The sequence below is a fragment of the Rhinopithecus roxellana genome, chromosome 12 (genome assembly GCF_007565055.1).
Source record: "Rhinopithecus roxellana isolate Shanxi Qingling chromosome 12, ASM756505v1, whole genome shotgun sequence".
NCBI classification, from domain to species: Eukaryota; Metazoa; Chordata; class Mammalia; order Primates; family Cercopithecidae; genus Rhinopithecus; species Rhinopithecus roxellana.
Window position 1 is genome coordinate 32603837 of NC_044560.1, and position 27078 is coordinate 32630914.

A 27078-nucleotide genomic window follows, 5' to 3' on the forward strand; every position below is an offset into this window, starting at 1 on the left:
CATCTCAGGAGTACGTGAGTAAGTTGTTTCCCTGGCTACCTTCCTGGGGAACCAAAGTTTGTTGGGAAAGAACACATCAAAGTGCTTGTTGCAAACAAGAACCTCCTCTTTATTCCACATATAGAAGCTGTGTTTCCAGAGGTGGGAAAGGGCTTCGACCTGGCCCTGCCTCTGTGTGGGCCTAGAGATGAAGGTCTAGGTCTGGGCGCGGTGACTCATGCCTGTAATCCCAGCTACTCGGGAGGCTGAGGCAGATTTGCTTGAACCCGGGAGGTGGAGGTTGCAGTGAGCTGAGATCATGTCATTGCACTCCAGTCTGGGCAACAAGAGTGAAACCCCATCTCAAAAAAAAAAAAAAAAAAAAAAAATGAGAGAGAGAGAGAGAGATGAAGGTCTAGATCCTGGTGACCAGGCCTTTCTCCATTTGGCAATGAAAAGTCCCAACCTCCAGTCAGTCCCAAATTAGAAAGTGGGAGCAACGGTGTGTGTCAATGCCTTGGTGAGATGAAGATCAGCTTCTGGCAGGCTTTTCCAGGCAAGTTCTAAGATCCCATACCGGGCAATGCCCACAGGAAGGATGGTGTGCACACAGTTCTGCCAAGGGAGGGGTACTACACCCTGAAACTCCTCAGGACTTCTAGGAGTATGAGAACTGCCACAAAACAGGCAGCAGAACAGCCGTTCCCCGGGAACTAGCTCTGTGGCTTTTAGGGCCTCTTCATAGATGATCTCTTGGGGTTGAGGTTCCTCTCTCATTAGCAGCTCTTGAAGCAGCTTCTGGATTCTGGGGGACTTAAGTTGGTACAGGTCCATGAGCTGGTAGAACTGTTCCATCCAAGCAGTGCTGTCTTTTGCATATCGCTGCTGCAGCATCCGCAAAACATGGTACAGTGCCACAAACGTCTCCCACAAAGGCAACTCTTCCTTCTTTTTAGAAATGGGCTGTATCTTCTTCTCTAATTTGGGCAATCTGGGAAACCTGCGTTTATCCTTAAAATCCCAGAAGTCCCTTTGAAACATCAGTGCCAGGGTTTGTTTTTCCACAGAGGCACGGGCACTTGGAAAAATGTCTCTTGTGGCAGGATAAAAGTATTGCATTTCCATCTCCTTGTGAGCAATGGATATCTGCTGTGCCCTCTCACTTCTGTAAGGCTCTCCTAGAAGATGCCAATTTTTAGCCCTTGGGTCTAGAATCCTCTTGGTAGCTAATGGGGACTTTTGTGTGGGGACAGCCAAAGGTTTTGGCCAGCTCTCCTTTTCCTTTGCTTTTATAGGAGGAATCACTTTCTGGTATTTTGGACTCATGGACTCTCTAGTGGGTTTTGAGATCCTTGTGCCTCGTGACTCCAGGGCCTGCCTGTGACGGTACACGATGGCTTCAAGTTTGGCCAGATTCAGCCATTCTAAGTTTCCCTTTGAGACTAGGTCTTTGAGCAGCTGGCATAGTCTGTGGAAACCATCCCTGGAAAGCTGTTCTCCTGCTTCCATTCGTTCTAGGACATGGCGGATCCACTCTACATCTGAGAGGCTTTCATCTGCATGTTGTTCCTTAGCCGGGATTTGGGAGAGAGGTAACTGTACCTCAGTCTGTCCCATCAGAGGTGGATGCTGCAGAAACCCCTTCCACCAGGCACCCAGTGGCTTGTGTTGGAGTTCCTGACCTTCTACGGTCCTCCTTAATATGTGGGACATAAATGGGGTCTTTAAGTCCTGTGCTTGGGTCTCCAAAACTGTACCCAAAACATGTGGAGGTATGGGTTCATATTTTCCCATCACTTCTCTTTCTTTATCCATTGTCCCTGAGAATTTCCTGGGTATTTCAACTACTGTGGCCTTTTTATCTTCCCAGGATATTTGTTTCTCTGGCACTGGCACTGGTATTTTTTCTTTCATCTCCAGAGCTCTTGACATCAGTTTCTTCAAAGGGCTTTTTAGAACTCCTAGTCTTACAGCCCCATCTTTGACATGAGGAACTCCTTTTCCAATGGAAAGGACTCTTTCCCTTTCTCTTAGGACCTTTCTTCTTTGTTCTTGTAACTTAAATAGTTTTTCTTTTTTTAAAGTATCTTTTCCCCTGTCCACCTCTTCTTCCAATGAGCCACTCTCCTCTTCCTCTTCCTCATCACTCAAACTTTCTATCTCTTCCTCACTCATAATTTCTTCTTTCTCCTCACACACTTCTTCCTTCTCCTGAACCTCCTCTTTCTTCTTTTCCTTTTTTTTCTTCTTCTCCTCCTCCTCTTCTTTCTCCACTTGCTTCTCCTCCCCTTCCTCCTCCTCCTCTTCCTCCTCCTTCTCCTTTTCCTCCTCTTCCTCACTTTCCTCCTCTTCCTCCCTCTCCCTTTCCTCCTCTTCCTCCCTTTCCTCCTCCTCCTCAGAAGACAAACTCTCTTGCTTCTCTAGTTCATCTAACAGGCTTTCCATTTCTTCAGAAAAATGCTCTTCACTTTCCACTTCATCCACTTGACTGGAAAACTTTTTCTTTGGTTTGTCAACTCTCTTGGCTTCTTTCCTCTTTCTCCACCTTTGTTTAAGGAATGGGATCACCTCTTCTTCTTCTATTCCTCCTTCCTCTTCATCATCCAGTATGACTTCTGAATGCCTTCTGGCCAATTTGCTCTCTTCCTCAGTCATTTTTTCTTCTTTGTTTATCATTCTCCTCATTTCCTTGGCCAGTTTTCTCTGCTTCCGAGCCAGTTTCTTCTCATCTTTAGTCAGTTCTGATCGTTTTTCAGAAAAATCCCACTCTTTGATATCCAGCTTACTCTGTTCTATTCTCAGTCTGCTCTCCTTAACAAAGAGTGACCTCTTTATCTTTGTCATTTTTATTTCTTCCTCTGTTAGTTTCCTTTCATCCCTGGTTAGTCTTTGAAGTGCCTTTAAGATTTTGTTTAGTTTTGCTGGTTCCTTGGAAAGGCTTTCCTTTTTTTTAATCAACTTCCTTTCAGCCTTGGCTAACTTTCTTTGCCCCTGGACAAATATTCTCCGTCCTCTAGTAAATTCCAGTTTTCCTTTGGCAATTTCCCTTTCCTCCATGGCCAGTATCCTGTCTTCATGTAGCAGTATCTTCTCCTCTAGTGACAATTTCCTCTCAAGTAGTTCTTGTTCAACTTTAGTCATTTTTCTTTGTCTTGAAGTTTCTGGAGTCTCTCCCTTAGACAGTGTTTCCTTTCCCTCAACCAGTCTCATCTTCTCCTCAGCCAGTCTTTTCATTTTCAGGTTCAATGCCTTTTCTTCCTTAACAATATCCAACTCTCCTCTGAGCCGTTTCTTTCCTTGGACCATTGCCTTCTCCAGAGCTAATTTCATTTTTTCCTGGGCCAATTTCTCCTGTTTCTCGGCCAGACTATCCTCTACTTGGACCAATTTTTTCTCTGTTTCAGTCAGTTTCTCCTTCTTCTTGATCACGGTCTCCTCTTTCTGTGTCAGCTTCTCTGCTACCTGAGCCAGTGTCTTCTTGAACATTCCCAATTTGTTCTTTACTTGCACTAATTTCTTTCTGCTTTGGGTGAGTCTTTCTTTGTTATAGAGTAGGTTCTCTTTCCTCTGAGCCAATTTTTCCTTCTCCTGGGCCAGATTCTTCTTTTCCTGAGCCAGATCCTTCTTCTGGTACAGTATCATCTTGTTCTTTGTGAGTTCTTCCATGCTGTTGATCCATCTTTTCCTTTTCCGGGCCAGTTTTATCTTCTTCTTAATCAATTGCTCCCTTTTCCGTCCCAGTCTTTCCTCTTCCTCAGGCATTTTTTCCTTGTGCTGGGCCAGTTTCTCCTCTTCCTGGATCAGCAACTCTTCTTCCTGGGTCAGTTTTGTCTCTTCTTCAGACAGTTTCTCCCTTTGCCAGACCAATGTCTTCTCTTCCTCAGCCAGTTTCTTCTTTTCCTCAATCAGTTTCTCCTCTTCCTGATTCAGTTCCTCTTCTTTCCAAGACAGTTCTTCCATATCCCATTCCAATTCCTCCAATTCCTGGGCCAGCTCCTTTTCTTGCCAGTCCAGATTTTGTTCCCTCTGGGCCAGTTCTTCCACTTTCTGGACGAATATGTTTTTTACCTCGGCCAGTTTCCCTTCTTTCTTTGCTAGTTTCTCTTCTTCTCTAGCCACTTTCACCCATTTCTTGGACAGTTTCTTCCTTTTCTGGGCCAATTTCTCCGCCTCCTGGCTTAGCTTCTCCCCTCTTTGGGCCAGTGTTTCCTCTTTCTGGGCAAACTTACCGTCTGCCTGGGCCATTTCCCTGTCATCCTGGGTTATTTTAACATACGCCTGGGCCAGTTTTCTCTCTTCCTGGGCCAACTGTCTCTCTTCTTGTGCAAGTTTCTCTTCTTCTTGTGCTAATTTCCTCTCTTCTTGGGCTCGTTTTTTTTCAGCTCGGGCTTGTTTCCTGTGTATTCTGGCCCGTTTGTGTTCTTCTTGGATCTGTCTCTGCTCTTCTGTGACCTGCTCTTCTTTTTCTTCCTCCTTCCGAGACACTTCTTCCTCCAAAGTCACTTCTTCCTCCAAAGTCACTTCTTCCGCATCCTTGTACAGTTGCTCCTTGGATTCAGATGGCAACATATTTTCCCAGACTTGTTTCCACTCCTTCCATTTCAGCTTCTTGTCCTCCTGAAGCATTTCCTCCTCCGGGAATAGCTTCTCTCCAGCCTGGTGTAGTTTCTCCTCTTCCTGAAGAAGCCTCTTCTCCCAGTCTTCCTTCCATGCCTTCCAGGATTTCCTTGTCTCACCATGGACCTGTTTCCACTCATCCCAGGACTTTTTCCAGTCCTGCCAAGATGGTGTCCTCTCAATCATAACTGGTTTTTCTTCTCGTTCAACCACTTTCTTCTCTAGTGTTGCCATTTCCTTCACTTCCTCCCTCATATCCCTCTCTTCTTTGGGCATTTCCCTCTTTGTTTTTCCTACTTTTCTTTCCTGCTGGACAGCTTTCCTCTCTTGCTTAGGTGACTTCTGAAAGGTTTTCTTCTTTTCTTTCTTTGATATTTGTTTTCCCTTGGTTACATCACCTGGTTCTAAAAAAATAACTTTCTTTTTCTTGCCCTTGTTCAAAATCACTTGGGTTTCCTCCAAGCCCGGCATGTCTTTTGCTTTCTTTTGTGCTTGTTCTTCTTCCCTTGGCATCACTTCGTGTCTGATCACCTCTTCTGTCACACCTTGTATCATGTCCTCTCTAATTGCTTCTTCATGGATAAAAATTGGTTTCTCCTCTGCCGGGACTACATCCCAATCAAGGTCCTCAAGCAGAACTTTACTTTCTTTCTTCAACAGGGGGCAGATCTCCTGAAAGAGTTCCCAACTGGGGTGCCTATCTACCAGCATCTCCTGAGCAAATGTCACTAGCTCAGTGTTTAGATTTTCTGACATTTTTGTTTGGGAACCAGATATCCTCAGGGTCATAAGACGACATAGATCGTCCCGCCATGATAAGCCATCTCCAGCGGTTGACCTGCGGCCAGATATTCCCGAGGCTCCCCGCCCTAGAATTTTAACCTTTTTAATAACTGGCTGTCCCATTACAGGAGGTGTAGGTTTCTCAGTTATAACTTTGGCTTCTTTTCCCTTCTTCTTGTGCTTCTTTTTGAGTTTCTGAGCTCTTGCTTTCTTGTCTCTTTTGTCACGTATTTTCCGCAGCATCTTCAGGGTCAATGCAACGTGATCCTTTGAGATATCTTTCTCCTGAAAGTCAACATCTTTTAAGGGCTTTATTACACTGATGCTTGAAGACCATTTGGAATGGACGGATGCTTCCTCCATCTCAACTGGTGTGGCCTCAGTCCCACTTTCATCCTCTAACAGGCCTGGCTCAGTGATCATATGTTTAGAGTCTCTCTCTTTCGTCTTCTTGAGACCCCGCAACCATTTTCGGCCTGTAGGAAAAATGGAGAGGTGGAGGTAAGCAAAGTATGGGAAGCTAAATGAAACCTTTCCCAATATTAGGTGTGAGCTAAGAAGAACTGTCATAAAAGAAGTGGCGGCCGGGCGCGGTGGCTCAAGCCTGTAATCCCAGCACTTTGGGAGGCCGAGACGGGCGGATCACGAGGTCAGGAGATGGAGACCATCCTGGCTAATACGGTGAAAACCCCGTCTCTACTAAAGAATACAAAAAACTAGCCGGGCGACGAGGCGGGCGCCTGTAGTCCCAGCTACTTGGGAGGCGGAGGCAGGAGAATGGCGTGAACCTGGGAGGCGGAGCTTGCAGTGAGCTGAGATCCGGCCACCGCACTCCAGCCTGGGCGACAGAGCCAGACTCCGTCTCAAAAAAAAAAAAAAAAAAAGGCAACAAAGAGAGCTGAGGCCTTAAAAAAAAAAAAAAAAAGCATTCTCTTTGCTTTATTCCTAGCCCCCTACTCCTGCCAAATCCTAGAGAGCTAGGCCTTAGAGTCTTCCTGAGTTTGAGTGGATCCTTCCTTAGAAAGTCTTGCCGGGCGCGGTAGCTCAAGCCTGTAATCCCAGCACTTTGGGAGGCTGAGACGGGCGGATCATGAGGTCAGGAGATCGAGACCATCCTGGCGAACACGGTGAAACCCCGTCTCTACTAAAAAATACAAAAAACGAGCCGGGCGAGGTGGCGGGCGCCTGTGGTCCCAGCTACTCGGGAGGCTGAGGCAGGAGAATGGCATAAACCCGGGAGGCGGAGCTTGCAGTGAGCTGAGATCCGGCCACTACACTCCAGCCTGGGCAACAGAGCAAGACTCCTTCTCAAAAAAAAAAAAAAAAAGAAAGTCTTTTATTTCTTCATTGCTTTCATAAAAATCAATTTTATTGAGGTATAATTTACATATGATATACCCATTTTAAGCAAACAATTTGATGAGTTTGAAAAATGTATACACTCTTGTAACTATTGCAATTATAATCAGGATATAAGGCATTTCTATTATCCTCCTAAATTCCCTCCTACATAGTGTCCCAGTCAACATCTATCTACCCTTAACCCCTGGCCCTAGGCAACAACTGATCTGCTTTCTGTGACTGTAGATTCATTTGCCATTTTTAGAATTCCAAATAAATAGAATCATTTAAAAATGTGCTCTTTTGTGTTTTCTTTCAACAGTTTTTGAGATTCTTCCATGTTGTTGCATGTATCACTCTTTTTTATCACAGTAGTATTTCATTTTATGAATACACTATAATTTCCTTATCTATACACTTTTTTAAAAAAATTATACTTTAGGCTGGGCGCGGTGGCTCAAGCCTGTAATCCCAGCACTTTGGGAGGCCGAGACGGGCGGATCACGAGGTCAGGAGATCGAGACCATCCTGGCTAACACGGTGAAACCCCGTCTCTACTAAAAAATACAAAAAACTAGCCGGGCGAGGTGGCGGGCGCCTGTAGTCCCAGCTACTCGGGAGGGTGAGGCCGGAGAATGGCATGAACCTGGGAGGCGGAGCTTGCAGTGAGCTGAGATCCAGCCACTGCACTCCAGCCTGGGCGACAGAGCGAGACTCCGTCTCAAAAAAAAAAAAAAAAAAAAAAATTATACTTTAAGTTCTGGGATACATGTGCAGAACGTGCAGGTTTGTTACATAGGTATACAGGTGCCATGGTGGTTTGCTGCACCCATCAACCCGTCATCTGCATTAGGTATTTCTCCTAATGCTATCCCTCCCCTAGTCCCCCATCTGAGAGTGTCTTTTCTATGATGAGATCTTTCCACTTATCTCTCTTCCCACCTGGTATCTCTTTTTTTTTTTTTTTTTTCTGAGATGGAGTTTCGCTCTGTCACCCAGGCTGGAGTGCAGTGGCACCATCTCGGCTCACTGCAACCTCCACCTCCTGGGTTCAAGTGATTCTCCCACCTCAGCCTCTCGAGTAGCTGGGATTACAGTCACCCACCGTCGTGCATGGCCAATTTTTGTATTTCCAGTAGAGACGGGGTTTCACCATATTGGCCGGGCTGGTCTCAAGCTCCTGACCTCGAGTGATCCACCCGCCTCAGCATCCCAAAGTGCTGGGATTACAGGCGTGAGCCATTGTGTCCCGCCAGCCCACCTAGTATCTCTTGATCCACTTTAACCCTAACTACCCTGCCTCTTGAGGACCCTGAGGCATGGACCAGATTACCCTTTACATACTATGCTTTTTGACCACTGCTCGGCCTCGTCTGTGGCCTTTGCTGTGCTTGATGGCCACTTCAGATTCTTCAGAAACTGTAGGAGGTTTCACGGAGAAGGATTTAAGTTCAGAAGCCTTTGAGACATCTAAAGAAAAAGCCGGCTTTTCATCTCTATGTGACAGAGTCAGGTTTTCATTCAATCTCTGCTCCACTTGAGTGGAAAGGATTTGGAGATCTGTGGCCCGCATCCCCAGCAGATGGTCTAGAGGTTCCTCCCCGATCATCTCTTGCCTATGAAAGTCAAAGGAGAAGAAGGACTATGCTGAGTCAGGAACAAAAGGGAGAATGGGAAGAACAAAACGGCTGTGGAACAGGCAGGAGGCTTGGCAAAGTGGCCAAGAGAGACGGCATATGGAAAATAATGGCTGAGACAAAAGAAACTATCTAGGAAGCCAAGATGGCAATAAATGGAGTGATCTGTATTGGAGGCTGTAGAAACAGGCGAAAAGGATGAAAATGGAACTTGAAGAGGTAGCGGACATATAGGAAAAGCAATGGAGAAAGGGGTGAGCAGGCCAGGTGTGGTGGCTCATGCCTGTACTCCTAGCACTTTGGGAGGCCAAGGTGGCAGGAAGATTGCTTGAGCTCAGGAGTTCGAGACCAGTCTGGGCAATATAGTGAGACTCTGTCTCTACAAAAAATTAGCCAGTGTGGTGGTGCATGCTTGTAGCCCCAGCTACTGAGGAGGCTGTGGCAGGAGGATTGCTTGAGCCTGGGAAGCAGAGGTTGCAGTGAGCCAAGATCGCACCACTATACTCCAGCCTGGGCAACAGAATAAGACCCTGTCTCAAAAAAAGAAGGAAGAGAAGGAGGAGGAGGAGGGAACGGGGGATTGTCAAGAATAGTCATCTAGGAATGAGCAAAGGCTATGAGAAAGAAGAAACGTCAGGAAGAATTAATAAACAGGGATGAAGAAATAGCAAAGGAAAGGAGGGGGAAAATGGGGAATGGGGTGAAGAATTGAGGGAAGCACAAACGTACTGCATCTCCCGAAAAGTCTCTTGTTTCTGGATCAACTGTAAGAGTGAGGTCCTAGAGTGGATTCCAATCTCAGCCATGAGGCTTAGAGTCTTGACCCTCACTCTTTCATCCTTGTCCATTAATCCCTGAGCCAGAGGCATGGCAAAAAGATGAGTAATCATTCCTAGACGCTTCAGCCCTTCCCAAGCTAGTTCTCGGATCAGCGGGTTGGAATTGGTTGTATCATCCAGTAGCCGATGGGCTGTCTCAGAGCGTAGGGCTGGAGACACCTGGTAAGAGGCAAAGATTTGCCCTAGTGCACCAACACAGTACTGGTACTTCAGCAAGGAAGCATGGACCATAATATTGAGTATTGTCTCAATCATGCTATTAATGGCTATTTCACTCATCTTTCTTCCCAGCCAACTTCGGTTTGCTCCATCTGTAAGGACGCTGTAGGTTATATCCTTGGAAAGTCTCATTTCTAGGAAGTGTTCATCCTCCTTCTCTGGATATTCTATATTACTTACAGTTCTTACCTTGCTGTGCCAGAAAAAGAATTCTTGAGACCTGTCCCATTCCAGCTCCCGCTGGGGTGCATGCAGGTTGCACTGTAGATATATTGGGGTGCCCTCTGGCCAAAGACGGGCACGAATCACTGAATTGGGGATATAGCAATCAGGGGCAAAAAGCCATTCCCGCCCATGACCAAAGTAGTATCGCAATATCTGATAGGGGTTGAGTCCATCCCAGCTAGTCAGTTGTAGTTGGGGAGGAAGCGCATAATGGCGTTGGTAACGTTTACTCATCTGTGTCCAATCTTCCATGTCCTGCAAAGAATAACGCATGGAGGAACGCAGTAACACTGGGCTCCCTTCCTCATCTTCTTCTATCACATGTGGCACAGAATGGTCAAAGGCAATGGCCCGCTTGTTGACAAGGTTCTCCAGACCCACTAATTTCTGTTGTGCTTTTCCAAGGTAGATGTACTTGGGCACAAACATGGTCTCAAAGGAGAAGAAGAAGCTTGGTATGAAAGGCTTAGGGATTTCCAGTACTTCATCTGATATGCTCATAAAGGAAAGGCGAGTCAGCAGGGCTGGGGGAAGCAATTTTAAACAGGACACTAGGTAAAGACTCTGGTTAAAAGTCACAAGCAGGTCACCCCGGTCATTTGCAAAACAGAGTGGGCCAAAGTGCAGTGATGAGTCCAGAATGGCTATGAGTCTGCCATGGAAGTCCCAGATCCGAACAGAGCCATCGGCAGAACCTGTGACGAAAAGACTCAAGGAGAGGCAGACATCAAAGGATGTGATGGCACACAGGTGCAGAGGCAGCGTTTCTATGAATTTCAAGCCATTCTGTGACCCAGAGGACATAAAATCATGGAACTTCCAGAGACGCAGGCAGTTTGTCTCTGTGATGGCACCCACAGACTTGGGCAAGAGTATCAGATGTGTTAGGTGACAGCTGCTGAGGATGCTGGCGAGAGGCTGCAGTTGTACTTTAACCCCATCAAGCACAGCTTCTGACAGGTGCACATAGTCATCCATTCCATAGGAACAGAGCAGAGAGTTTCCTTGGCCACCGAAAATCCCTCCAGACAGCGTGGAGAGTGCCAGTACAGCACCAAAGTGCATGAATTTTTCTAATCGAGCACAGCTGTGCTGGGACAGCACTCTTATCACACCACTCTGGTGCCCAGAGAAGATCAGTCCCTCTAGACCCCGCCCCAAGTTGAAATGCCCATAAGCCAGGCATTGTACAAAGTCCTGAGAATTTGGTGAGGTGCCTAGAAGATACTTGGCTGGGCAAGGGCAGCGGGTTGTGTCAAATACCAGAACCTCTGAGCTTCCTGTTGCTACAAAGAGCTCCTCTTTACCTGGGTCGTAGGCCCAATCCACAGCCCGGTCCACGATTGAGAAGGGCCAGGTGATAACCAGAAGGTCCCCTGTTATTGGGGACACAAAGCGCAACAAGCCATCCTCGGTGGTACACAGGATCCGGAACCAGTTATTTCCACAGTAGACCCGACGCAACTGCTGGGGAGCAGAGCCACAGACATTGAAGAGGCTGTAGAAGCAGGGCAGGCAGCGCAAGGAAAAACTATGGGCAGTTTGGCAGAAGAAAGTAATGCTGTCAATAAACTGGAGCCGGTACAGCTCCTCGCCAAGCTCTAGCCGCCGAAGCAGGCTCCCTGAAGTCAGGTTCCACTCCTTGATTAGGCTGTCACTGCCAGCTGTTAGCAGGGTGTGGGCCTCTGGTCGGCTGCGGATACAGATCACTCCTGAGTGATGGGCCTGGAAACTGTGGAGCGGATGGCCCTGCTGGAGGTTCCAAACTTGGATTTCCCCAGCTTGGTTTCCAGCATAGAGAAAGCCCTGATCAAAACAGGTGAAGCAGCAGGTGATGGAGGAGCCGCTGCTGGTAGACGTGAACCTCTTTACCTCTCCCAGCTGACCCTTGCCCTGGCGCATCAGGACCCTCACCACCGTCTCACACAGGGCCAAGAGGGAGCCATTGGGACCATTCAGCACGATGTCCTGAACCAGCTCGTCACCTGGCATGGAGACCATGTGGGCTATATGGAGGCCCGTGCCACTTCGCTCAATGACCCAGGTCACCACTGCTCCCAGGATGCCAGAGAGAAGCATCTTCATTTCCGGGTCATAGCAGAGGCAGCTGATGTTGAAGCGGCAGTGCACTTTACCCAGGGGTTTGAATGCCCGAAAGTGGTCCCCAAAGAGTCGCAGGATCAGGTCACCACAGTAGACCACGAGGATATGAAAGGAACCTGTGTGGACCATGGACTGGATGGGTGGCAATTGTTCAGTCATGGAGAATATTCTTTTCTCAATCATGTCCTCAGTTTTGCTCTTCATCCACACTACAGCCTAGAAGAGAATAAGATGGACACTGCCTAGGCCAGGCGCGGTGGCTCATACCTGTAATCCCAGCACTTTGGGAGGCCGAGGCAGGTGGATCACCTGAGGTCAGGAGTTCGAGACCAGCCTGGCCAACATGGTGAAAACCCATCTCTACTAAAAATACAAAAATTGGCCGGGCGCGGTGGCTCAAACCTGTAATCCCAGCACTTTGGGAGGCCGAGACGGGTGGATCACGAGGTCAGGAGATCGAGACCATCCTGGCTAACACGGTGAAACCCCGTCTCTACTAAAAAATACAAAAAACTAGCCGGGTGAGGTGGCAGGCCCCTGTAGTCTCAGCTACTCGGGAGGCTGAGGCAGGAGAATGGCGTAAACCCGGGAGGCGGAGCTTGCAGTGAGCTGAGATCCGGCCACTGCACTCCAGCCTGGGCGACAGAGCGAGACTCCGTCTCAAAAAAAAACAAAAACAAAAACAAAAAAACAAAAATTAGCTGGGCATGGTGACCGGCGCCTGTAATTCCAGCTACTCAGGAGGCTGAGGCAGGAGAATCGCTTGAATTCGGGAGGCAGAGGTTGCAGTGAGCCAATGCACTCCAGCCTGGGTGACAGAGCGAGACTCCGTCTCAAAAAAACAAAAAAAAAAAAAGAAAAGAAACTGCCTAGAACTGATAGTAGTGCAGAATATTCCCTTATTTCCCCAAGTTTTGTGTGAAGGAGGAATTGGAGGACTCTAGAGTGATTTTATCCCCTGGTGATGGGAACTGGAAATACAGTAGAGGCAGGAAGCCTAGGACCCTTTTCCTAACCTTGGTTTACTTCGGGGGAACCATACAACCCACTCAACATGGGGACTATAATTGGAGAAAGGATGAGGAGAGATTTCTGGTTCCAGACCACATTAATTCATGGGGAATATCTTCCTTTGTCAATCTGGGCTAAGAGCTGTATGGGCATGGCCCTGGGAGAACAGGCCAAGAAGGGGAAGAAAGGCAGTCTTACCTGTATTTCTTTTGTGCCCGATGTCACCCAAGAGAGGGAGGTGAAGAAATGGGCATCACTGAAGTAATAACATACACACGGCATATTTTGAGGATAGCGAGACTCTTTGAACAGTATCTGGGACCGGTCGCTCAGCACAACTAGGCTATTCTTTGGGTCTTCTGAAGGTTGCTGGAGAGAGGTGTGGCATAAACTAAGAGGCTAGGGCACAGAGGCACTAAATATATTCTCGCACAAGTCACAGTTGGAGGAGTTCCCAAAGTCATGCCTCCCACCCGAAGGACCTACTCCTGTTACACTCACACGTGCATAACTTACCACCTGTGGGACAGCTATACTTCACAAGCATGTAACAAATCCCCCAATGCAGGAGAGAACACAACCCTGCAGAGCCTCTGTGTGCAAATTTTATAGTGTGAACATGGGAAAATGATGTTCTTTTCAACATGAAGTTAGCCATGCCTGCCCTCTAACATTCCTTTTTTTTTTTTTTTCAGATGGAGTCTCGCTGTGTTGCCCAGGCTGGAGTGCAGTAGCGTGATCTCAGCTCACTGCAACCTCCGCCTCCCCAGTTCAAGCGATTCTCCTGCTTCAGCCTCTCAAGTAGCTGGGACTACAGGCACGCACCACCAGGCCCTGCTAATTTTTTGTATATTTAGTAGAGATGGAGTTTCACCATGTTGGCCGGGCTGGTCTCAAACTCTAGACCTCAGGTGATCCACCCGCCTCGGCCTCTCAAAGTGCTGGGATTACAGGCATGAGCTACTGCATTCAGCCCCCTTTAACATTCTTGCTTCTGTCTAGAAGGTACATGTACCATAAAAGACACAATCTTTAACAGAATAGTCAGGCAAGTACATCACCTTACACCCACATGGAATATAGCAGAGTCTCCCAAAGTCAGTGCATCAGTGCAGCTCTAAGTTACTGAAGCTTAAAGCTGCACTAAGTGAGACTCTTGGGACACCCTATCTGGCCTTTAAATTTGACAGAGGACAAGCATTTATACTATATATATATATATATATATATATATATATTCCCACAGTGATAGAGCATGTGCTATGAAACATGCATCTGGGATCCTGTAATTTTTGTTTTGTTTTGTTTTTTGAGACACAGTCTCACTCTGCGGCCCCAGGCTGGAGTGCAGTGGCCTGATTTCGGCTCATTGCAACCTTCGCCTCCTGGGTTCCATGCGATTCTCTTGCCTCAGTCTCCTGAGTAGCTGCAACTACAGGTGCAGTCTACCACACCTGGCTAATATCTTATATTTTTAGTAGAGACGGGGTTTCACCATGTTGCCCAGCGTGGTCTCAAACTCCTGAGCTCAGGTGATCTACCTACCTTGGCCTCCCAAAGTGCTGAGATTACAGGCATAAGCCACCATGCCTGGCCCTGGGATCCTTTTATGCAGAGCCAACCATAGCAAAACTGAGATTGGCAGCTGTTCTCTCTGGTGTCTCCTCCTCTGTTTTAAAAAATCTCTCAGCCAGGTGTGGTGGCTCACACCTGTGATCCCAGCACTTTGGGAGGCCAATGCAGCAGATGGCCTGAGCTCAGGAGCTCAGCCTGACCAGCCTGGGCAACATGGTGAAACCCCATCTCTATTAAAAATACAAAAAATTAGCCAGGCATGGTGGCGTGTGCCTGTAGTCCCAGCTACTTGGGAGGCTGAGGCAGGAGAATCACTTGAACCCGGGGGCGAAGGTTGCAGTGAGCCAAGATTGCGCCACTGCACTCCAGCCTAGGTAACAGAGCGAGATTGCATCTCAAAAGAAATAAAATAAAAAAATAGAAAAACTCTTTCCAGAAGGTCAGTTCCTCTGACAATGCTTCAGAGTGTCCACTTTCCACTATCAAAATGTCCTTGCGAGAAGTCTGTGACTCATGGAAATTGATGGCCTACCTCCTGCTAAGGTGATGACTATCTTTATAATATACCTTGTTTGCTTCCTACTCTCAAGGACAATCTGTGGCTCTTCTGAAATGCTCATGACTGTAAGACAGGTAGCAGCCAACCTATAATGTGTTTATGTCCTACGTATACATTACCTTGCTTTCATTTATGGCGTCATTTAGGAGGAGTTTTAAATCTTTCCACAGGGGAATGAGCCTGGGGGAAGATGTCGCCATAAGACTCCCTTGGCCCTCCTGAGGACCGTTGCTTAAAAACCTGTGGGAATCCAAAAGAGCCCAGCTTAGTCACTGCCACTTTCCGAGAAGCTAGGAATCAGAAGGCAAGAACAATGAACTCATGTCTATTGAACACCTTCTGAAAGTCAGGAACTGTGCATACCTTCTCATTTTAGCCACTCTACAGCCCAGTAAGGTAGGCATTATCTCATTTTATAGATGAGAAAACTGAGGCTTGGAGACAGCAAATGGGGAGTGAATCTTAGCGTGTTCCTATTGCAACCCAGTAACATAAATGGGTGAGAGAAGCAGAGAAACCGAGAGGGGGCTGGGAAAGAATACCCTCACAGTCCTTCACATTTTGTGTTGTGTCCGGAGAGCATTTTGTGAAGACTGTGGGGTCTCAAAGTATGGTCCCTGGACCTCCTGAACCAGGATTCCTGGGGGTAAGTTTTATTTTGTTTTATTTATTTATTTATTTATCTATTTTTGAGACAGAGTCTCGCTCTGTCACCCAGGCTGGTGCGTGCCTGTGGTCCCAGCTACTTGGAAGGCTGAGGCAGGAGGATCACTTGATTTTTTAAATTTTAATTAATTAATTTATTTTGAGACAGAGTCTCACTCTGTCACCCAGGCTGGAGTGCAGTGGCCCAATCTTGGCTCACTGCAACCTCCGCCTCCCAGGTTCAAGTGATTCTCCTGCCTCAGCCTCCTGAGTAGCTGGGATTACAGGCACGTGCCACCACGCCCAGCTAACTTTTGTATTTTTAGTAGAGATGCGGTTTCTCCATGTTGGTCAGGCTGGTCTTGAGCTCCTGACCTCAGGTGATTCACCCACCTTGGCCTCCCAAAGTGCTGGGATGACAGGCGTGAGCCACCACCGTCTGGCCACCTGGGGGTAAGTTTAAAAAAAAATAAAGCTGGGCGTGGTGGCTCATGCCTGTCATCCCAGTACTTTGGGAGGCCAAGATGGGCAGATCACAAGGTCAGGAGATCGAGACCATCCTGGCTAACACAGTGAAACCCAGTCTCTACTAAAAATACAAAAAATTAGCCAGGCGTGGTGGCGGGCACCTGTAGTCCCAGCTACTCAGGAGGCTGAGGCAGAAGAATGGCTTGACCCCAGGAGGCGGAGCTTGCAGTGAGCCGAGATCACGCCACTGCACTCCAGCCTGCGCGACAGAGTGAGACTCTGTCTCAAAATAAATAAATAAATAAATAAATATTAAAAAATCAAGTGATCCTCCTGCCTCAGCCTTCCAAGAAGCTGGGACCACAGGTATGCACCACCATGCCTGGCTAACTTTTCAAACTTTTTTTTTTTGTAGAGATGGGGTTTTGCTTTGTTGCCCAGGCTGGTCTTGAACGCCTGGGTTCCAGCTTTAGCCTCCCAAAGTGCTGGGAATACAGGTGTGAGCCACAACACCGACCTGTAGGTGTCAAAATGCATATTCCTGGGCTCCTCCCCTAGACCTACTGAATCAGAACCGTGGAAGTAGGACCCAGGAACCTCCACTTGTAATGTGCTCCCTGGGTGATTCTACTGGCATTCGAGCCTGACTGCTGAAATAGGAAACGGAGATACAGGGCACCCAGGACTAAGAGTCAGCCCCAGCTAGCACATATGGAGAGAGGATCCAGCCATTTGGCTTTGTAGGTTTCCCTGACCCCGTGGAATCAGGTAAGCTCCTTTTTTTTTTTTTTTTTAAGACGGAGTTTCGCTCTGGTTGCCCAGGCTGGAGTGCAATGGTGCAGTCTCGGCTCACTGTAACCTCTGCCTCCTGGGTTCACGCCATTCTCCTGCCTCAGCCTCCTGAGTAGCTGGGATTACAGGTATGCACCACCACGCCCAGCTAATTTTGTGTTTTTAGTAGAGATGGGTTTTCACCATGTTGGCCAGGCTGGTCTTGAGCTCCTGACCTCAGATTATCCACCCACCTCAGCCTCCCAAAGTGCTGGGATTACAGGCATCAGCCACCAAGCCCGGCCTCAGGTAGCTCTCTTACAGGAGGTACATCTGCTGTTCATTGTCCTCGTCCCCGTTCCCTTTTCTTTGGCCTTCATGAGGACAAACCTCTACTTTTCCTGGTTGTACAGTGAATTACTTTTAACATACCCCCCTGTCAGGAAATCTGTTACTACTGGTGGGACAATGGGCTAGTTTTTCCTCATTTGTAAAATGAAAATGCCACTGTTGCTTATGTTACAGGATTGCTGCAAAGATTAAATAGGATAATTTATGTGAAAACCCTTTAAAGCATACTCTGTAGTGACAAACACGACTTCTGCTTGAAGGCTGGCCTAGTTCTCAGACAGGTGACCACTCTATTTCCTTCCAACTCAGACTTTGTGCTTTTCAGCTGCTCTGGAAACATGACAGTTAAATTTATAGTCTGGCCAGCAGAGGGCAACGGAGGCCAACCTTGCCTGCCAGATGCAGAAGAACTTCATCCGTTTACAGAAATAGTGGGAACTCGTTAGAAATGCAAATTATTGGGCCCCACCCCAGACCTACTCAATTGGAAATTCTGAGATTAAAGCCCATCAATTAGTTATTGTTGTTGTTGTTTTGTTTTTTAGATATAGGGTTTTGGCTGGGCGCAGTGGTTCACGCCTGTAATCCCAACACTTTGGGAGGCTGAGAAGGATAGGTCACCTGAGGTCAAGAGTTCGAGACTAGCCTGGCCAACATGGTGAAACCCCGTCTCTACTAAAAATACAAAAATTAGCTGGGCGTTGTGGCAGGCGCCTGTAATCCCAGCTATTCAGGAGACTGAGGCAGGAGAGTCACTTGAACCCAGGAGGTGGAGGCTGCAGTAAGCTGAGATTGTACCACTGCACCCCAGCCTTGGCAAGAGTGAGATTCAGTCTCAAAAAGAAAAAGAGACAGGGTTTTGCTCTGTTCCCCAGACGGTAGTGCAGTGGCATCATCATAGCTCACGGCAGCTTTGAACTCCAGAGCTCCAGAACTCAAGTGATCCTCCCACTTCAGCCTCCCACATGCTAGGACTACAGGCATGTGCCACCACACCTGGCTAATTTTTGTTTCTTTGTTTTGTTTTTGTGAAGACAGGGTCTCATTGTGTTACCCGGGCTGGCCTTGAGCTCCTGGTCACAAGTGATCCTCCCACCTTGGCCTCCCAAAATGCTGGAATTTCAGGCATAAGCCACCACGCCTGGCCTATTTTGTTTTTTTGTTTCCATTTTTGTAGAGATGGGAGTGGGGGTGGGGTAGGGATGAGGGGGTGTCACTATGCTGTCCAGGCTGGTCTCTAACTCCTGGCCTCAAGCTTTGGCTTCCCAAAGCCTTGGCTTCCCAAAGCGCTGGGATTACAGGCATGAACTGTTGCACCTTGCTTCAACAATAACCAAAGTGTGAAAAACACTGGTTTAGAGAACTGGTGGAGAAAATAAAAAAAGAAAACAAACAAACAAACAAAAAAGAGAACTGGTGGAGTCCCAAGTCATTTGGCCTGGGCTTCCTGAAGCAAGGTCAGCAGAACCCACCTTCTGGTATGGCTAAGCCGAGGCTCTGTGTTACCACAGAGACTTGCTCACTGGATTTGCAGTAGGGGAAAGCAGCAGGCAAAACTTATCATCATCATCTCACATGCATACAGTGGGTGAGAGCCCAAGGAAAAGCTTTCAACATCAATCATTTCCTTAGTTCTTGAAAGAATCCTGAGAGGCAAATATCATCATCTCCGTTGTACAAAAGAGGAACATGAACTCAAAGAGGAAAAGGGATGTGTTTGAGTCTACAAAGGGCAGATCAAGACTAAGATCCACTGGGTACAGTGGCTCACGCCTGTAATCCCAGCACTTTAGGAGGCCAAGGCGGGTGGATCATGAGGTCAGGAGTTTGAGATCAGCCTGGCCAACATGGTGAAATCCCGTCTCTACTAAAAATACAAAAATTAGCCGGGCGCGGTGGTGGGTGCCTGTAATTCCATCTACTCGGGAGGCTGAGACAGGAGAATCACTTGAACACAGGAGGCGGAGGTTGCAGTGAGCCAAGATCACGCCACTGCACTCTAGCCTCGGTGATAGCGCAAGACTCTGTCTCAAAAAAAAAAAAAAAAAAAAAAAAAAAGACTAAGATCCAATCCACAGTTCAGGATTCTTCCACTACATCAGAGGAGGAAGAGGTTTTGCTGGCTGATGCTAAGAAGGCTCTCTGATCCGGCCGGGCGCGGTGGCTCAAGCCTGTAATCCCAGCACTTTGGGAGGCCGAGACGGGCGGATCACCAGGTCAGGAGATCGAGACCATCCTGGCTAACACGGTGAAACCCCGTCTCTACTAAAAATACAAAAACTAGCCGGGCGAAGTGGCGGGCGCCTGTAGTCCCAGCTACTCGGGAGGCTGAGGCAGGAGAATGGCGTAAACTCGGGAGGCGGAGCTTGCAGTGAGCTGAGATCTGGCCACTGCACTCCAGTCCGGGCGACAGAGCGAGACTCCGCCTCAAAAAAAAAAAAAAAAAAAAAAAAAAAAAAAAAAAAAAAAAAAAAAAAAAAAAGAAGAAGGCTCTCTGATCCACAGATCCACTCACAGTGGGAACTTGGTACTGGCTGGCAGCACACAGCATCCTGTCTCTTTCCATGCTCCCCAAACTGCATGCTGCCCTCCTGCGATCGCTGTCTCCATTCAGTTCTACTCAACCCTGCACTTGCTGCTCATTCTGAACGCCTTTCAGGCTCCAGATGATCTGCTTCAGATCCTGCACAGCAGTGGAGGCCCCTATGGGAGTTTCCCCAGGCCAAAGTGGGAGGCTCACTCGCTTGCTGCCAGAAGTTCAAGGCCAGCCTGGGCAACATAGTGAGACCCTGTCTCTACAAAAAATAAAGTAGCCAGGCGTGGTGCCATGTGCCTGTAGTCCTAGCTGTCTGGGAGGCTGAGGTGGGAGGATCACTTGAGCTCAGGAGGTTGAGGCTGCAGTCAGTTATGATGGCCCCACTGCATGCCAGCCTGGGCGACAGAGCAAAATCCTGTCTCAAAAAAAAAAAAAAAAAAAAAAAAAAAAAAAAAAGCTAGGTGTGGTGGCTCATGCCTGTAATCCCAGCACTTTGGGAGGCCGAGGTGGGTGGATCACGAGGTCAGGAGTTCAAGACCAGCTTGACCAACATGGTGAAACCCTATATCTACTAAAAATAACAAAAATTTGCCAGGCATGGTGGAGGGTGCCTGTAATCTCAGCTACTCGGGAGCCTGAGGCAGAAAATTGCTTGAAGTTGCAGGAGGCAGAAGTTGCAGTGAGCCGAGACTGCACCACTGCATTTCAGCCTGGGCGACAAGGTGAGACTCCATCTCAAAAACAAAACAAAACAAAACAAAAAAACACCAAGAAAACCCCCAAACAACCACCACAACTCAGAGTTACCCCACTGGCCCCTTCTTGCGGCCTCAGAGCTGCTGAGAGAGCAGTCATTTGTAGCAAACTTGCAGTCACTGCCATCACTTCCCATTATTCCAAATACCTCCACTGGGTCCAACTTCTCTTGACCAGCCTACAAAGAGCAATTGGTTGGGACTATTTCAGGGAATATTTCTAGGTGAAGAGTGAGAAGGAGGACTTTCAAACCCCAAATCTCTATGTTTATTTAATTTTATGTGATTTTTTTTGTTTGTTTTTTTGAGACAGAGTCTTGCTCTGTTGCCCAGGCTGGAGTGCAGTGGTGGAGTCACAGTTCACTGCAGTCTCGAACTCCTGGGCTCAAGCAATCCTCCCGCCTCACCCTCCTAAGTAGTTGGGAACACAGGCATGCACCCCCACGCCTGGCTAATTTTTAAAAACTTTTTGTAGAGACAGGGTTTCACTATGTTGCTTAGGTGGTCTCGAACTCTTGGGCTCAAGCGATCCGCCTGCCTCAGCCTCCCAAAGTGCTGGGATTACAGGCATGAGCCACTGCACCTGGCCCTTCATGTTTATTTCCTTATTTATCTATTTGCTACTCTTTCGCACATCATAGACCAGTTTCCTTGGGTTAGCCTCAGAGGATGACATTCAACTCCCTAATCCCAGTACCTGTCCTTAAAAGCAAGTCTGTAGTGAGCTCCAGATGCTTTAATCCCAACAGTCTTGATTGTTTAATATCTTTTACTTTTTATTTTTTGTTTTTTTGAGATGGAGTCTCACTCTGTCGCCCAGGCTGGAGTGTCATGGCGCGATCTCGGCTCACTGTGACCCCCGCCTCCGGAGTTCACGCGATTCTCCTGCCTCAGCCTCCTGAGTAGCTGGGATTACAGGCATGCACCACCATGCCCAGCTAATTTTTTTTTTTTTTTTTTTTTTTTTTTTTTTTTTTTTTTTTTTTTTAGTAGAGACGGAGTTTTACCATGTTGGCCAGGCTGGTCTCGAACTCCTGACCTCAGGTGATCCACCCGCCTCAGCCTCCTAAAGTGCTGGGATTACAGGCGTGAGCCACCATGCCCAGCCGATTGTTTAATATCTTAACGCAAAGATCATCTAATGGGAGAATTCAAGCTCTGTTGTCAATTTAGCTTGAAGGGTACTTAGAACCAACAAATGTTATTCCTGCTGACTGCGGAGACAAACCAGGTCCCTGACTGGGTGTTGACACTGGAACTATATTCCTTTTCTTAGCACCAGTCCACTGTAAGGTACAGTGTTCTTGATGGCCTGAGGAAAGGCAATCCTCCCACGAGGTTTGTCTTGTTAAAGAGAGTTGACTCTAGGGGGCGCTGCACTCCACGACACGGTCAGGCCCCTGGGCTCCCATTGGCTCACTCGTTGGCTCCAATGTGTTCTGTTATATGTGTGTGAGGGGATCCAGGCAGGTTTCTTGCTCCCTAGAGCTTACTGTCATCAAAGAAGAGATATAAAATGGATTACAGTGGGAAATTCTAGGTGATGGGTTATATTATCCTGTAGAACTTTTCTGCAACTTTTAATTTTCTCAAATTAAATTGCAAATTAAATTCAGTTTTAAGAAGGAAAAGTATGAAGTGCTTTGAGTACATATAACGAGGAGACCTGGCCACCCAAAAGGAAGGTGATGAGTGCGTCACACTGTGAGACAGGGCCCTGCATGGATTATATAACCTTGAAGGTGGTCTCACGTTTGGGGACAGGGGTGCAGAAAGTCCAGTTGGGGACAGGGGTGCAGAAAGTCCAGCTGGGGACAGGGGTGCAGGAAGTCCAGCTGGTATCAGAAGGGCCTAATTAGTTGACTGTAAAGTCAGAGGGGCAACCTAAGCTTACTTGGTTCTTTGAATGACATTACTGATAAGGAGCCCAAGTTTGTCCCCAGGGCCTGGGAGTGCTACTCTGGCCTTCAGGTGGCTGCATAGCTAGGGCTGGGGGTGGAATGGGTTTAACTTTCTTAATGGGAAGAAATAATTTTCCAGGCTGACAAACATACATGAACAGGGTGGGCTAGTTTCTGTTGGATGGAAGAGTTACCCTGGATCCCTGAGAAGTAACGACAGTATCCAGGATTGATAAGGTTGTCAAGTAGTAACCAGGGGTTTTACATATCTTTTAATTCTTATTTATTTATTTTGAGACAGGACCTCACTCTGTCACCCAGTTGGAGTCCAGTAGCACGATTGGCTCACTGCAGCCTTGACTTCACTGGCTCAAGTGATCCTCCTGCCTTAGCCTCCTGAGTAGCTGGGACTACAGGCTAGTGCTACCACACCTGGCTAATTTTTGTACTTTTGGTAGAGATGGGGTTTCACCATGCTGCCTGGGCTGGTCTCAAACTCCTGGACTCAAAGAATCCATTTGCCTCAGCCTCCCAAAGTGTTGGGATTACAGGTGTCAGCCACCACACCCAGCCTATTTTGTCTCTCACAATTATTCTAATGACTTAGCTATTATCCTCCCTGTAATTAAACAACTTCTTTTTTTTTTTTTTTTTTTTTTGAGACAAGAGTCTCACTCTGTCGCCCAGGCTGGAGTGCAGTGGCGTGATCTCGGCTCACTGCAAGCTCCGCCTCCCGGGTTCACGCCATTCTCCTGCCTCAGCCTCCCGAGTAGCTGGGACTACAGGCGCCTGCCACCACGCCCGGCTAGTTTTTTGTATTTTTTAGTAGAGATGGGGTTTCACTGTGTTAGCCAGGATGGTCTCGATCTCCTGACCTCATGATCCACCCGCCTCGGCTTCCCAAAGTGCTGGGATTACAGGCTTGAGCCACCGCGCCCAGCCAAAAATATTTTTCTTATACAAGTGATAATATACTATATACACTGTTATTCACCTTTTTTTCCTCTTAATATAGCTTTAAGATTAAGTCATGTTAATAAATATAACTGTTTCTTTTCTCAACAGTTACTAACTGCAGGGTATTCCAATGTGTGGCTGAACTATCATTTATTTATCCAAATTTCTACTAATGGACATTGGGTAGTTTCCAACCTTTCGCTAATGCTGCAAATGAATATCTTTGTTAGTGCCTCATAACATTTTAATTTTATTTGATTTTAATTAACTTAAATTGCAGAACTGAGGCCAGGCATGGTGGCTCACGCCTGTAATCCCAGCACTTTGGGAGGCCAAGGCTGGTGGATCATGAGGTCAGGAGGTTGAGACTATCCTGGCCGACATGGTGAAACCCGGTCTCTACTAAAAATACAAAAATTAGCAGGGTGTCAGGGGTTGTGCCTGTAATCCCAGCTACTTGGGAGGTTGAGGCAGGAGAATCACTTGAATCAGGGAGTCAGAGGTTGCAGGGAGCTGAGGTGGCACCACTGCACTCCAGCCTGGTGAGAGAGTGGGACTCCATCTCAAAAAAAAAAAAGAAAAAACAATGTAGAGCTGAAGCAATGAAAACATTTTTCCATTAACCTAACTTGGAGTAATATTTTGGATATATTTGGGTTAAAGTATTAAAATTAATTTCATAGCTGGGTGAGATGGCTCACGCCTATAATCCCAGCACTTTGGGAGGCTGACGTAGGAAGATGTCTTGAGGCCAAGAGTTCAATACCAGCCTGGCAACATGGCAAAAAAAAAAAAAAAAGTAAATAATAATAAATAAAATGAATTTTACCTGTTTATGTAAAATTTAAAATTGCATATGTGGCTTGCATTACACATAAATACACACATACACATATAATTTTTTTTTTTTTTTAAAGAGACAGGGTTCTGCTCTGTCGTCCAAGCTGGAGTGCAGTGGTGCAATCATGGTTCCCTGCAGTCTCAAACTCCTGGGCTTAAGCGATACTCAGCCTCTTGAATAGCTGGGACTATGGCCACATGCCACCACGCCTTGCTAGTTTTTGACTTTTAGTAGAGATGGGGTCTTGCTATGTTATCCGACCAGTCTCCAACTCCTGGCCTTAAGTGATCCTCCTGCCTCGGTGGCTCAAAGTGCCTGGTATATTTCTCTTAGGTAGTATTGCTCTACATTGCCTTAGTCTAGTGGTGGCCTGATATCCCTACTGGACTGAAAGCTCCCTGAAGGTAGGACTCCAGTCTGTCTGATTTCTCTTGTGTTTCCATAATCACCCAACCTGACATGGAATAGGTGCTTAATCCATTTTTGTTGAATGAGTGGAAAAACGTGCTCTCCCAGGAAGAAACATCTGCTTCCCAGCTTCAAATGTTACATCTTCCTAGAAGGCAGGCTGAGGCACAAAGGGTATTGACCACGGCTTCTCGACCAGAGAGGACTTTGCGATTCCAGTCAATTCCCTCGGTAACTCTTATGGAGGCGTGGCAATATACATTAAAAAAGGAGTGTGTGTTGCGGGGTATTCCGCTGCTTGGTTATGCCAGCAGGTGGATTAAATTTGGACAAAATTTCCCAAGGTGTAGGTACTCTACAAACACTAGTTACCCTCAGGAATGTGAGATCAACAAAAGAATGTAAGATAACAAGGCCCCTACGCAGCCCTTGGGTCTTGTGGCTGCCGTCGAAGGCAGAGCTCTGGAGCCGCCTACGCCGGGGAGAGGCGACTACACCCAGGGCCCCTCAACCTCGGGCCTCCTGCAGGGGAGGAGGCAGGGTGTCTCTGTCTCAGAGCATGGGCTGCGCCTGTTACCTGCGACAGGACTCCCGACAAGGGACGGGTACGGCTTGTGCACTCAGGAGCTCCTTGAGCTAGGGGAAGCGACTAAGAAGCTACCTGGCGGATGCTGCGAGAGGGCTCCCCGCATAGAACGGTTGGCCCCCAACCCCGCAGCCGGCGGACTCCCCGAGGCCAGGGGTCTGAACGCGCGTGCGCATGGGCGCGCGCTCGAAAGAAAAAAAATCCTCTCCGCGGGGGCCCGCGGCAATTTAGGCCGGGGTCTGCCGGCGATCGCGCGTGCGCGAGCGCGCATCGACGCCCTCCTCCACCAACCCCCCCTCGCTGGGGGTCTAGCTCACTGCTCCGCTTTCCCCGCTTCTCCCAGGGAAGAGTGACTAGCGTCCTAGGGGTGAGTGACTCGAGCCTGGCAGAGAGTGAGGGAGAGGTTCCGCCGAATGAAGGGAGGAGGCAGACGGGGCTAGGAGAAAGGAGAAACCGCCCCAGCGGGTAGAACAGCGCAGCTCTCGAGCTGGAGTCTGCAGGAGACACGCCTCCCTCCCTCACGCCCCTCAGGGCTGCGGAAGTGCTCTAGAGACTGGAGCTGCATGAAGGCGACCAGTGGACTACGGTTCCTAGGAGGCAGCGCGGCAGTGCGCCTACGGCTCCCGGCAGCCCCCGCGCGCCAGGCTCTTTTCAGTTCGCTGCCGGCTAGGGCGAAACTACAGTTCCCAGGAGGACTCGCGCGAAGCGGCTTGGAAGTGGGCAGCCTGGAAGTCACTCGGGCCACCGGAGCTGGCGGCGTCTCCAGCGAGCGGCGCGGAGCCGGACGCCGCGGTCGTGGGGCCCGCGGGGCGGGCAGCCCAGACGCCCAGGTATGTGGCACCGGGTGCGGGATCGGCCTCGCGCAAGGGTGGCGGGGAACCGGTGGCTGCCCGGACCCCGAGGGTCAGCGCGGGCGGACGGCCGGGTGTGGGTACTGGCCGTGGGGGGCGGCGGCGCCGGGACTCGCGCCCTCCGGACCCAGCCGGACTTGTGCCCGCATGGCTCAACTTTCCAGGCGTGCACCCCGGCGCTGTGGGGAAGAGCTTGGAGGCGGGGAGCGGTGGATTCGCGTCCCGGCTGTGCCACTTGGGAGCTGCGATCTGAGGAAACCGCGCCGAACCTCAATTTCCCCTGCAGTAAAACGGAGTAGGAGAGTGTCTTGGCGGAGATTCTGTTGAGATAATAGAATAAAACATTTGGCACATAGGAGGCACTTACTACGTGTTGGGGTTATTGTTAGCTCTCCGAAAAATGAGTTGAAGATGTTATCGATTGCATAGGGTGAGGATTAGTTGAGCGTGTGCATGTAAAGAGGTGAGTCCATGGTTAGCACCCAACGCAGGCTAGCTGCTGTTAACCGAGATAATTTTGTTAAGAGCGTTGGTTTGGAAGGCAGAGAGACCCCAGGTTCAAATTTGAACATTTACCAGCTGTGTGACTTTGGGCAACTGGCCTCACCTCTCTGTGTCTTGGCTTCCCTATCTATAAAATGGGGATTTAAGTAGCAACCACTTCGTCGAGTTGTTTTCAGGATGCAGTGAGAATACCATGCGTAAAGTGCTTAGCACAGCAGCTGGCACATAACGCTCAGTAAATGGTACCGTTTATTAAGCGTGTTCCTAGTGCCCCAGAGACCCTCTGAGGGTGGGGCTCTGGCCGTAGTATTGGTCTCCCACGAGGGCCAGATTCAGAACTGGTCCAGTTGACTTGTCCTCCTACTACCTCAGGTTCCTCATTTACAAAATGGGATAATAACAAGATCATTCTCAAAGGGCTGTAAGGATTTGCTGAGATTGTGTTTCTAGTCCAGCGCCATCTCTCACTAAGTAGCAGCTCTTATGTATTATAATTGTTCTTCAATATTCTCCATCTGGCCCAGAGACTGCCTGACTGTGGGCTGTGACATGACAGCCCTGAGCTCCCCCACATGTTTGCTCCCAGCCTCAGTGTCCCATCTGTGGAATGGTAGTC

At 48.2% G+C, this 27078-nt stretch overlaps 2 protein-coding genes across 4 annotated transcripts in view; one reads left to right on the top strand and one right to left on the bottom strand.

Moving 5' to 3' along the window:
• Positions 1–96: 96 nt before the first annotated feature.
• Positions 97–25292, bottom strand: WDR87 (WD repeat domain 87). 2 transcript variants are annotated; one of them, XM_010385692.2, is made up of 6 exons: positions 25099–25292; positions 15008–15128; positions 12953–13123; positions 9087–11959; positions 8065–8336; positions 97–5855 (listed from the first exon to the last, which is right to left on the bottom strand). In XM_010385692.2, exons 2-6 carry the CDS (start codon positions 15086–15088, stop codon positions 463–465), a joined length of 8790 nt encoding a protein of 2929 aa, XP_010383994.2. In that variant the 5' UTR covers positions 15089–15128; positions 25099–25292; the 3' UTR covers positions 97–462. The 2 variants fall into 2 exon arrangements, with proteins under 2 accessions (XP_010383994.2, XP_010383995.2); XM_010385693.2 differs by lacking the exon at positions 25099–25292 and having other exon boundaries at positions 9087–11981; positions 13065–13123; positions 15008–15073.
• A 494-nt stretch (positions 25293–25786) lies between these two features.
• SIPA1L3 (signal induced proliferation associated 1 like 3) overlaps positions 25787–27078 on the top strand; it is a 310996-nt gene continuing 309704 nt past the window's right edge. The window contains exon 1 of one of the 2 annotated variants that reach the window (XM_010385697.2): positions 25787–25937. The gene's annotated coding sequence lies outside the window, so the exon portion shown is untranslated. The remainder of the gene's footprint in view (positions 25938–27078) is intronic. The other variant, XM_030942700.1, reaches the window with a different exon arrangement.

What these genes read in the sequence shown, in the direction of transcription:
- WDR87 (XM_010385692.2), bottom strand. Translation starts at nt 15,088, where the DNA reads ATGGCGACATCTTCCCCCAGGCTCATTCCCCTGTGGAAAGATTTAAAA. An exon ending in ACGCCATAAATGAAAGCAAG is followed by an intron (nt 13,124 to 15,007) that starts GTAATGTATACG and finishes ACCTCTCTCCAG; the next exon opens with CAACCTTCAGAAGACCCAAA. An exon ending in GAGACTTTTCGGGAGATGCA is followed by an intron (nt 8,337 to 9,086) that starts GTACGTTTGTGC and finishes TGACTTTCATAG; the next exon opens with GCAAGAGATGATCGGGGAGG.